This window comes from Protopterus annectens, chromosome 16.part0 (genome assembly GCF_019279795.1).
Source record: "Protopterus annectens isolate FY-2018-M chromosome 16.part0, PAN1.0, whole genome shotgun sequence".
Lineage (NCBI taxonomy): Eukaryota > Metazoa > Chordata > Ceratodontiformes > Protopteridae > Protopterus > Protopterus annectens.
The window spans coordinates 317935533-317948051 of NC_056750.1; the positions used below are offsets into that span (position 1 = coordinate 317935533).

Genomic DNA, 12519 nt, shown 5'->3' on the forward strand with positions numbered 1-12519 from the left:
TGAACCAAAAAGAAAAAATTGCCAACATCCTAGCTGACAGGTTCAGCGCAAACCCCCCCCCCCCCACACCAAAAGGGCAAATATCTATCCCAGCAGAGTGCTTACCCCCCTGACATCTCAGATTCTCAGGTAAGAGCCGCCCTCTCCAAAGCAAAAAACACAGCATCAATGGGACCAGATGGTGTCCTGGGCTGCGTCCTACATGAACTCCAAGAAGAGCTAAACCCAAACATAAAACTACTGTTCAATCTCAGCCTTACTACAGGATATGTGCCCAAAGAGTGGCGTACAGCAACAGTGGTCCCTCTCCATAAAGGTGGTGCCTCAACAGATCCTGGAAACTTATCGCCCCATAAGCCTGACTAACTTAGTCTGCAAAGCTATGGAAAGGATCATCATGGACCTCATAAATAAAGATATTGGGGACCTACAGACACTGGATCCTACCCAGTTCGGCTTTAAGGGCAGATCCTGTCTCTTAAACCTGGTTGATTTCTTTGAAACAGTCACCAAGGCCATTGACGAGGGGAAGGTGGTCCACACAGCCTACCTGGACCTCGCAAAAGCCTTCGATACAATACCCCACTCGGGCATTATAGATAAGCTCACCAGCTTAAATATAAACCGCTATGTCACTAGATGGGTTGCAAACTGGCTCAAGGACAGAACCCACATGATTAGAATTGCTGGAGCCATGTCAGACTCCAAACCAGTTACAAGTGGTGTCCCACAAGGCTCAGTCCTGGGACCTCTCTTGTTCGGTATATATTTCTCGGAGGTACAGGCCAACTCGGAAGGACTGTGGCTGACCAAATTCGCAGATGACTGCAAACTGGGCGCCATAATCGACTCTCCAGCCGACACAAGCATCCTCCAAAAGGGCTTCATAGAAACAGACAACTGGTGCCAGAGCCATGGCCTCAAGCTAAATGCCAAAAAGTGTATAGTCATCCCCTTTGGCAAAAACAAAGTGCCCACAAATTATCACATAGGTGGTAATCCATTAAGTAAAAGAAGTAATTGGGGACCTGGGGACCCAAGTTGATAGCAATCTCTCATTTGACAACCACGTGGCCAAAGTGGTTAGAAAAACATTTTATATAGCCCCCCTAATCATGAAGGGATTCACATCTAGATCAGGGGAGGTCATCGTGCCTCTTTACTCATCCCTCATCAGGCCCATAATTGAGTACAATGCCCCTTTTGGGATGTACCTTACCAGACACCTGCAGCAACTGGAAAGACCCCAAAAGTACCTCACCAAGAGGATCAAAGGGCTCAAACAGATGCCATATGCTGCCCGGTTAAAGAAACTCCAGCTCTACTCAGTGGCATACCGCCTGTTCAGAGGCGATCTGTGCCTGACGATAAAGCCATTTCCAACCCGAATTAATGGACATGCTGCACCTCAGAAAATCCATATCCCATCGGGTACTCTGCCGAGAGACTTGAACCTCAGCACTGAAATAAATAGGACATGCTGGAGGGACCGATTCATAACCCAGAGGCTCCCTTCACTCTGGAATAAAATCCCAGTCCAGGTTAGGCATAGTTCCTCATTGACTCTCTTCAAGAGGAATCTTGATGAGTGGATGGGAGATCGTAGGTTTACCCTGGGTATCACTTCTGTGTCACTGTTAGACAGAGGCAGAGTATACTAACCTCGAAAAAGGGCATAGCAAAGTTAATTTAAAATGGGTCGCGAAAGCCAAACACATTCTGGCTAGGCTTATAAATGCCCTAGGGCAGATAGCCTAGTATGAACCTATGAATCTATATATATATATATATATATATATATATATATATATATATATATATATATATATATATATATATATATATATATATATATATATATATATATATATATATATATATATATATATATATATAGATATATATATATATATATATATATATATATATATATATATATATATATATATATATATGCTGTAATAGCAAGTTATATATATATATATATATATATATATATATATATATATATATATATATATATATATATCTATATATATATATATATATATATATATATATATATATATATATATATATATATATATATATATATATATATATATATATATATATATATATATGCTGTAATAGCAAGTTTGATTTACTTGGATGTTCAAAAACCTTGATTTGCTGCTTGCGTATCGTTCTTTAAAGAGTAATGTGAAGCCAGACCTTGTACTGAAACTTCAGTTGTTGCTTCACATTGTAAATGTTTTTTGTGCATCTGTTAACTAGGGTGAAATTCAGTTTTGTGGCAATACCTCATCAGTATAGCATAAGTGGATTGTTTGTCTGCTTTTAAACAGATAGCTTAAAATAAGCCTCCTGTCCATAAACATTAAGGTGCCTGTAAAATATGCAAATTAAAGGGCAAAAAGTCATATAGAGAAATCCTTCATTAAAAATTGTAAGAAATCCCTGCCAGACGTACAAAGGCCACAAACATGTCTAAAGTTAGTAGGGCTTGGCTTTATTGGCCTGAATGTACCGATAAATACTTTCAGAAATGTAAAATTTGTGGTCATTCAGAAGATAAGTACTTTAAACACTTTGTCTTTAAGGGATCATTTGTATGTATCCCATTGGTCTCCACTACAGGATGTTTAAGGTATTAGCACACTGAAGACACTGGCTGGGCTGGATTTTTTTTAACTGAATGGTTTGCCTGTTTACCCACCCCTTTGGTATTCGAGTGGCATAGTTATTTCTCCGTCCAGAAGATATGTTGTCTAACGTTTTTATATGGGATAATAAAAGGGAAAAAGTAGTTTGTGAGAAACTGAAGGGGGGGTTTGGGTTACCGGGTATAGAAGACTACCACAAGATGACCCAGCTGTAGCTACTGTATGTCATACAAGATGGCAGTTGTGAGGCCAAATGAAAGGATAACATTCATGCAACAAGTAAGGACCAAAGGAGACTTTGAGAGTGACTGTGATGGAGCCCAAGAAGGCGCAGTATTGATGGCTATGTTCGGCTGTACCTGAGCATGGTTATTTAATCAGTTGCTTAAAACAAAAGGATGTCAGTCAGAATATTGGCTGTTATACAATGACTGGCCATTAGCGTTCATAAATGAGCTTGCTGATTGTTCAGCCCAACCAGAGCGCCAGTTGTAAATCGAGAATTTACCAATGATAAAGGTCCATTGAGCAGCCAGACTTTATCTGTTGGTATGTGTAGACATGCATTAGTCTTTAGGAAAGAAAGTCTGAAACTGAATTTCATGTCCTTAGTTTGTTCCTCATAAAATTTGTAGTTTTCCAAATAGTCACCGAGGAACATAGTCACTGAATAATGACATGCATTTCAGTTTCATACTTTTTCCTTCGGATAGTGTAAATCCATCCATCCTAGACTCTTTCCCATTTTTGCACATAGGGTCAGGTGTCATTACAACAGTGGCAGTCCATCTAGTCAAGGTTTACCTCATAAAATCTTTTTCAAAAAATAAGAGGTGGAGAGGTACTTGCAAAACCAGAGAAAATACAACTAAAAAAACATATCTGATTTTTCCCGTTTCTCATACCTCTAAACTGTCCGGAGGTTACAGCTTTCTTTTCTTTCCCAAAAAGGGTGGGGAGGCATCCTTGCTTGCTTTCAAAAGCACTGAAGTACTGCATAAACGTGGGAACAAAGCAGTAAAATCTGGAAACACAGAACACCACAGTCACTTTATACAAAGACATTTAAGAAAAGTAAGTTTTATTTTCTTAGGGTGGCCACGGTGGTGCAGCGGTTAGCGTTGCCACCTCACAGCAAGAGGTTCTCCGGTTCGATTCTCGGCTGGGGTGCCTTCTGTGCAGAGTTATATGTCCTCCCATGTGGTCGCGTGGGTTTCCTCCCACATCTCAAAGACATGCAGTAGGTGGATTGAACACTCTCTAAATTGGCCCTAGGTGTGTGTGTGTGTGTGTGTGTGTGTGTGTGTGTGTGTGTGTGTGTGTGTGTGTGTGTGTGTGTGTGTGTGTGTGTGTGTGTGCCTTCTGTGGAAGATTGGGCACCGGGCTGGCAACTCGACACCATTAAACTCCTCTGCCAGTCATGAGTGGACAGATGATTCACTGTGGTGACCCCTAACCGGGAAAAGCCGAAAGAAGAAGTAATTTATTTTCTTAAATGTCGCTATATAATAGCAATTACAAACTCCTGGGTGTGGTATAGTGAAGATTTACCCACGGTTGGATTTATCACTTGGGCTTTGCTGTCCTGATTAAACCACACCAACTATCGATGAATTTTCAGTATATCACACCTAAGTTGTCTGTTACTGCTATATTACCATTAGGATTCTGGAAATCCTGAGTAATAACTCTGGTTACCCAAAATGCAATCAGAAGGAGGAGCTTGTAGGAAACTAAACCAATATTTTGGGAACAGGTGCAAAAAGGAGATTCTATCAAAACCTAGTAACAGGCGAGTTTGTGTTGCAGGAAATGTACAGATTAGCGTATTTAGACCTGAAGATCAGATGCTGTATAGACTTGTGGATCCAGACAGAGTTGTCAGTACCAGAAGTGGTGGAATGTTTTAACTGGGGCTAGATCGGCTAACACAAAAAGGAAGTGACTAGTGAGTGAAGGGGAAGGGAAATGCAGCTGTTTAGACCAGATTGGAGTCTGATCACATGTGCAGTAACCCTAAATATGCAAAAAGTCCAGAAGATTCAGAATAGTTGCATGGAAGTGCCTGCGTAGATATTTCAGCTAAAACGTACCCGATGTGCCGTCTGCTTGTAGGAACATATGGTGCAGCCAATGTTGGAGATGCATGAAAGAAATAAAGGGAAATTTGGAGCACATGTCTGGAATGTGAAGCCCTAGATGTTATTTAGAATATTGGATAAAGTACTGGGGTAACATCCAGCTACGCAGTGTCGGGGAGCAGCATCTAGGTAGGAGTCAGATTTACTTTAAAACTTATCGTGGCCAAAAAAAGCTATTACAAAAAGGCAGAAATGCATGTAGAGAAGTGCCAGCAGGGAAAGAAGTCAAGGAATATGAACAAAAGCAAAACTATCGAGTTGGGAATGGTTAAAACTGGTAAGTGGAGATCTGTAGGGATAGAAGTCAAGGAATATTAACAAAAACAAAACCATCGAGTTGGGAATGGTTAAAACTGGTAAGTGGAGATCTGTAGGATAGAAGTCAAGGAATATTAACAAAACAAAACCATCGAAGTTGGGAATGGTTAAAACTGGTAAGTGGAGATCTGTAGGGATAGAAGTCAAGGAATATTAACAAAAACAAAACCATCGAGTTGGGAATGGTTAAAACTGGTAAGTGGAGATCTGTAGGGATAGAAGTCAAGGAATATTAACAAAAACAAAACCATCGAGTTGGGAATGGTTAAAACTGGTAAGTGGAGATCTGTAGGGATAGAAGTCAAGGAATATTAACAAAAACAAAACCATCGAGTTGGGAATGGTTAAAACTGTTAAGTGGGGATCGGAGATCTGTACGCATTAAATGGAGGGAATGGGAGCTACTTGGATTTTCAGAGGAGTAAGAATCAATGAAAATGGTGGGTTACAGTAAAGAGAACGATTTAGAGAAAATGGGGTAGAAGAATAAAGTCTGAAAAAGATGTATGGGTTTTCTGGACCGGATTGTAAATTCCATAATTTATCATGTGCATGACTTGTATTGAAATAACTTAGCAGAAACTTAAGAAAATGGTCAAGTAACATTTCTGTACTGTAAGCAGCAGTGACTGAGTTTTTTAATTATTGCGCTGAAAATGTTAAGCCAGAAAGAGATGACTGTGGCTCGCCACTAGGTAAGTAGATAACATCCTAAGGTGTGTGTGTGTGTGTGTGTGTGTGTGTGTGTGTGTGTGTGTGTGTGTGTGTGTATATAGGATATGAATCTTATGCAATTGATGGCTGGTTAAAAAGAGTTGTGAATTAATTGTAGTTCACTTACAGTAAAATTACAAACTAATGTTTGATTTGGTTTCTTCTGCTTGGTTTATCTTTTAGATCCCGGATGCAGTCACTGGATATTATTTGAACAGAGCTGGATTTGAAGCTTCAGACCCTCGAATGTAAGTGGCTATTTTTTCTCCTGTAAACAGAGTTGATGCCTGTTTATAACAGCAGATTTTCCTGCAACTTCAGGAATGTCTGCTGAAATTAATTCTCATCAGATATTTGTTGCAACTGATTCCATTCACAGTTTAATGTGCCTGAGCAGATGTGCTTGTATTCTAATGTTTTCGCAATTTATGCAGGAGTTTGCAAACACTGTAACAGGTTAGGGGCATTGAGTAAAAGTGATGACAACTTAAATGTAGTTTGTTCTCTGACCATTAGAGTCACTTTGAATATAGAATATGCATTAGAGTAATGATGAGACAAAAAAGGCATTCTTCATTTCTAGAAAATAATGTATTCCCACTGTTTCTTCACAGAATTCGTCTGATTTCCCTCGCAGCACAGAAATTTATTTCCGATATTGCCAATGATGCACTGCAGCACTGTAAGATGAAGGGAACTGCTTCCGGAAGCTCTAGGAACAAAAGCAAGGTAACAGTTGAAATGAAAATATGATGGTGTGTATATGTATAGGATATAACTGCATTTGGTTCTGTCTGTTCTCTTGCCCGGTCGTATCTCCAGGCCTACAGGAAGCCCCCCTCTTACCTAACAACGCGTGGTTCCCAAGACCCAAAATCGCGCCCATCTGGACTACAAACTACAGCGAATGCTATGACCAGTACTTACCTTCAAAAAGAAAACAAAACCTGCAACCTAATCACTACTTACCTTCAAAAAGAAAACAAAACCTGCAACCTAATCACTATTTAAAATACAGGGTAAACTCAAAGCATTATTATCTCATTAATAGCTAAGTATAGCGTTCTAGTCTCAGGAATTATCTCATTAATAGCTAAGTATAGCGTTCTAGTCTCAGGAACCTGGCAGTGCCACTAGAATACTTTAAGTACTATAAAGCCTGGAAAACTGTTTCTTTCCTTGCATCATTATAAAGAACTGTAGTCGAAACTCCTCTGTGCTGAGTTCTGCTCTCAACTACTGTTCCCTCTAAGACCCTAATCTCCTGGCGGTGTATGCCCGCTCAGCCGCCTGGCCCGCCTCCCTGCCCCTTATCCCACCCGCCCCCAGTACACCTACTTTTATAGGAACAAACAGTCCCTCCCACTTTCCCCCTTAGCTAATCCAAAGCTCCCTCGTCACACCCCACTACTCCTCCCACCTCAAGGCCCACACCCATTACCAAATCCTACACTAAGTCTCTTTCCTCTCCCACTACCCTTTCCTTATCTCCATTATGGCCAAATTCATTTATACTATCACCCCCCTCATAACAATACTTCTCATCACCACTTATTTCCTAACAACGTATGAAAACCAAACTCTGATAGGTATCCCCTTCCCTAAGCGCCACACCAACTCCCAATCCAATCTCCATGTCATTTCTATTCCACCTTCACTCTACCAGGACAAAACTGTATCCCCCAAAGTAGTCCACACTACACTTCATCACCCTAAAACTCCACATAACAAAACTAACCTCAAAATCCTATTTAAATTACAAAGATTTTTAGTTTACCTGAAAAATCGTATTAACATTGTCGGCGATATTCACCCTAACCCAGGTCCCACCACTGTGCCAGACTCTAACCCCTATAAATTAACCCGAAAATCTACTGACTCCCTTCTAATACCACATCTGAACCTAAGAAGCATTAACAACAAAGTTCACAACCTTCACGCCATTATAGCTACTCATTCCCCTGACATTATGTGTCTAACCGAAACATGGCTAAAACCCACTACTAAGAATGAAGAGATCCTCCCACCCGGGTATAATATTTTCAGGGCTGATCGTGCAAAGAAAAAAGGTGGAGGAATAGCTGTTATGTTTAAAAATACCCTGAATATCCTTAGGAATTCATTACAACCTCCTATAATCTCTAACCTAGAAATTATTGCCCTACAGATCTGCCTAAACACTCAACAGCGCATCAACCTCATTGTAACCTATATCCCACCAGGGAAGAACACAGAAAACCTGGAGCAAACCCTGAGCTGGCTAGCCACCAGCTACCCACAAGAAACCATAGTACTTGGAGACGTTAATATTGACTGGTCTCTCTGTTCTACCCATACAACTCCACAACCTATCAACCTACATGTTTTTTCCCAAAACATCCTATCCCCAACCAGAATAGGCAATTCTCTTCAAAAAGAAAGTACCATTGACTGGATCCTTACTAATAGGGACTCAAACAACTACACCACAGGCACCCTTCCCAGTGACCTCAGTGACCACCTAATAACTTATATTATTAAACATAAATGCCCAACTTCTAACCCTCCCCTATATAGACTAATCAGAAAAAAAGAAATTCGTCCCACAACTATTTCTTGCCGACCTGAAATCCTGCAACTGGACCATACTAAAACTCTACCACTCGAGGAGAGTGTGTCCCACTTCAATGACACATTCCTTAAGATACTTGACTCACATGCCCCACATAGGCAAATTAGATCCAAAGTTCAGATAGCACCTTGGCTAACTAGAGAAACTAAAACCAAAATCAAACTCCGCGACCAAGCCTGGGATAAATGGAGAGCCACAAAAACCCCCAAGATCGTACTAAATTTCAACAGCTAAGAAACACCACTAAAACAGCTATTACCCAAGATAAAAAACAATACTTCTGCCACCTCCAGCAAAAACACCAGAACAACCCAAAGAAATTCTGGGCAGGTTTTAACAACCTTCTGCACCCAGGTAAAACTTCCACCCCAACCCCCGAGAAACTGATAGAGAAAGGGCAGGAAGAAGTAGCCAACACCTTTAACTCCTTCTTCACTGAGACTATCCAAACTCTAGCCAGTCAACTAACCTCCACTCCCCCATCTGCCGCTCAACCGCATGATGCCTCCCCTACCGCCTTCAATTTAAAGCCAGTCTCTTCCTCTTATATAATGCCCTCTTAAAAACTCAAACCAACCACCCTAGCGGCTGACCACCTTCCAGCAGAATTCTTACAAATTATGCCTGATGTAATAGCCTACCCCATATCAATCCTTATCAATAGAACTATAACTGAGACGGACATCCCCTCTATTTGGAAGATTTCTTATATCATTCCGCTTCACAAAGGAGGTACCTCCATGGAAACATCAAATTATAGACCAATAGCAATACTGTCCCCAATAGCGAAAATTATGGAAAGATGCATCCACAAACAACTTCTTCACTACCTAACCTTTAATCATCTCTTGTCCAACTCCCAGCACAGCTTTCGCCCCCACCATAGTACAACTACTGCCCTCCTTTCCTTTGTTGACTCCATCAATAACAATCGTAATAACAAACTTATATCCTCTGCCCTCTTTCTGGACCTATCAAAAGCATTCGATATGGTCAATCATCAGCTCCTTCTTAACACCCTTGAAACCCTACATCTGGACACTCCAGCACTAAACTGGTTCAAGGCCTACCTCACTGGTAGGCAACAAGCTGTCCTGTGGCAAAACAGAATATTAGGACTGCTCCCTAATACCATAGGTGTTCCTCAGGGCTCGATACTGGGCCCACTTCTGTTTTCCATCTTCATAAATGACCTTCACTCAGTCATCCCTAAATCCACCTGCATCCAATATGCCGACGACTCCACCCTAATCTGCTCAGACTTCTCCCTCTCGAATCTCCAAACCATCACTCAACACTGTTTTTCTCTAGTTGAAAAATGGTTCACCGATTTGAAACTCGTACTCAACCCAACTAAAACGAAATTATTACTATTCTTCCCCAACGTCTTCTCACCCCTAGGTAAAGAACTCCCAAACACTAACAACATAACCTTCCATGTTAAATCCAACAATGGGACCCTCATAACCCCTGTCACCAGTACCAAATTACTAGGTGTTACTATTGATCATAAGCTCAAATTCGACATACACATTACCCAAACCGTAAAGTCTGTTAACAAAAAACTAGGATCCATGTACAGAATTAAAAACTTTTTAACTCCTACTGCCAAATTAACTATTGCCCGCACCCATCTCCTCTCTACCCTCCTCTATGCTTCCCCGGTCCTCTCAACATGCTCTCTCTTGCCTACAACCACATTGCTAGATTTATAACAGGTTCCCCTTATCGAACCCACCATTGTCTTAACCTGAGGAAACTTGGCTGGTTGGAACTGCCTAATCTTCTCAAACTTAACCAACTCACGGAAGCTTACAAAATAATCAACCATCCTGATAGAACTCCCTCACTGTGCAGCATTCTGACTCCATACACTAACCTCAATAGTCTTCGATCATCCAACAGCACCCAGATCCTAACCATTAAAGCTAAGAACTCGGGTGGGGATGCCCTCTACGCCAATTCCATTGGCAAGCCGTGGAACTCCCTGCCAAACTACCTAAGACTTACAACCTCGCACAATCAGTTCAAAAACAACCTTAAAGAATATCTCACAACACAATGGCTATGCCCATGTCGTGAACCTGACTAACTATATATCTCAAACCCTCCTAGTCCCATATCTCCCTAGTTCATTTCCCTTATCCAGATCTCTAAAATCTCTCATTCCTAATAGTAATGCGGATGATTCTTGATCCAGTCTATATTCCATTAGTATATGCGAAATCAATGCTATGTATAACCTGCTGTTTGTTCTTTTGTCTATAACATCTATGTAATTTTTTTTTTTCATCCTGTAAATGTAACTTGTATTCTCTTTTTGTAACTCTATTTTGTAACTAGTAATTTAAACATGTACTTACCATTTTGTTTGGAGCTTTTCTCCTCGGGCCTCTACTGAAAACGGATATGTATCCAGCTAGACTAGCCCGGTTAACAAATGTAAAATAAAAATAAATAAAAATAAATAAAATGGTGTCAGTGGGCTGACTTAAGATGGTCCCTGTTCAGTCACAACATGATTTATTAAAATGAAAAATAATAGTGTAGGACATTTTTTGGTTTTATACTGTATTAACCATCAAGTGAACACAAGTCTTTTTCATGATTACTTGGTTGTGCAGTTTGCATCCAAAGTACTTAGAAGGTCTTTTTGATACACAGTTTACTGTCTAGGATGGTTCTAGCTGATAGAAAGATGAGCAGGAAACTGAACCTAGATTATCCTCTTTGTAGAGACCCCTTCTGCAGTTGTAGGCAGGAATTCCAGTATCTTTCACTGAGATGTACCTACCAGAGAGCTTAAACTTGAATTATGTTCTTAAAAAGTTACGTGTTTTGTAAAAAAGTGCCTTCCTTTTAAGCATATAGTCATCTAATTCAGATTGCATCATGATTGTGTTAATAACAGTGCGTCAGTTAAACACAGTCAGGTAAATGGATGTGTTTGTATGTATATATTGTGCATGTATGGGTCATGTATGTATTGGTGTGTATGTGAAATGTCCAGCATTTAATGTTTTCATTTTGTTAAAAACTTCATCATACAGTAAAACTTTCAAAAATGTTGCTAAAACAAAAGCCACAGCGGATCACCTGTCTGCTCATGATTGGCAGTGGAGTTTTACGGTGTTGAGTTGCCAGCCCTGCACCCAACCTTCCACAGAAGTCACACACGCACTCACACCTAGGGCCAGTTTAGAGTGTCCAATCCACCTACAGCACGTCTTTGGGGTGTGGGAGGAAACTGGAGCACCCGGAGGAAACCCACGCGACCACAGGGAGGACATGCAGACTCCGCACAGAAGGCACCCCAGCTGAGGATCGAACCAGAGAACCTCTTGCTGTGAGGCGGCAACGCTAACCACTGTACCACTGCGGCTGCCCAATTGTAAAAATGGTACTGAATTGTAAAAAATGTATGTATAGCTTAATCACTTAACCTTTTCCTTCTTCCTGATGTTTAAAGTTGCACAAGTATACGTCAGGGGAGCTTCATGGGGGAGTGGTGGGCTAAGTGCCACTATCAGTGTAAATGTATTTTTTTTTAAAAACTTCACCCTGTCGAGAAAATGTCAACATAGTAAAAGAACCAAAACGCAGCTTTGAAATGTTTCAGCTGAGTAAATAGTGAAGTAAACACAGGAATGAACTTGGTTTAAAACCAAGAGCACATCATGTTTCAGAAGTGTTTATCCCTTAAAGGCATAATTTAAATCTTGAGTGCTTTAATTGTAAAAGTAATCCTTCTAAGAAATATTGAATTTAAACTCTGTCTACAATGGACTTTAACAATACTGTTCACTAGGTGCTATGAGAACCACAACAGACCTGAGGAGAGTTAGCATCTGAGGTTTGGAAAGTGCTTTAACACATGTATCCTAAACACTGCTTGAATGTGGGGGGAAAAAATTGAAAAAAAAAACTGTGTGTTTTAAAAACGGCCACATAATGGTTTGTCTATGCTGTAGAATTTTTCTTTCACAGACTTTCCTTTTATAGCAAACAGCTAACAGAAGTTCAGGAGGGTTGTAGGTATTCAGTCGTATTTGCCTATGAAGTTCATATG

General features: G+C 40.4%; 1 protein-coding gene across 1 annotated transcript in view; it reads left to right on the forward strand.

Annotated features, from left to right (window-relative positions):
- The window catches only part of TAF10 (TATA-box binding protein associated factor 10), a 264061-nt gene that overhangs the window by 93194 nt on the left and 158348 nt on the right, over positions 1 to 12519 (forward strand). The window contains exons 3-4 of the mRNA XM_044058550.1: positions 6023 to 6087; positions 6454 to 6568. Coding sequence (XP_043914485.1) covers positions 6023 to 6087; positions 6454 to 6568 — 180 coding nt within the window. The remainder of the gene's footprint in view (positions 1 to 6022; positions 6088 to 6453; positions 6569 to 12519) is intronic.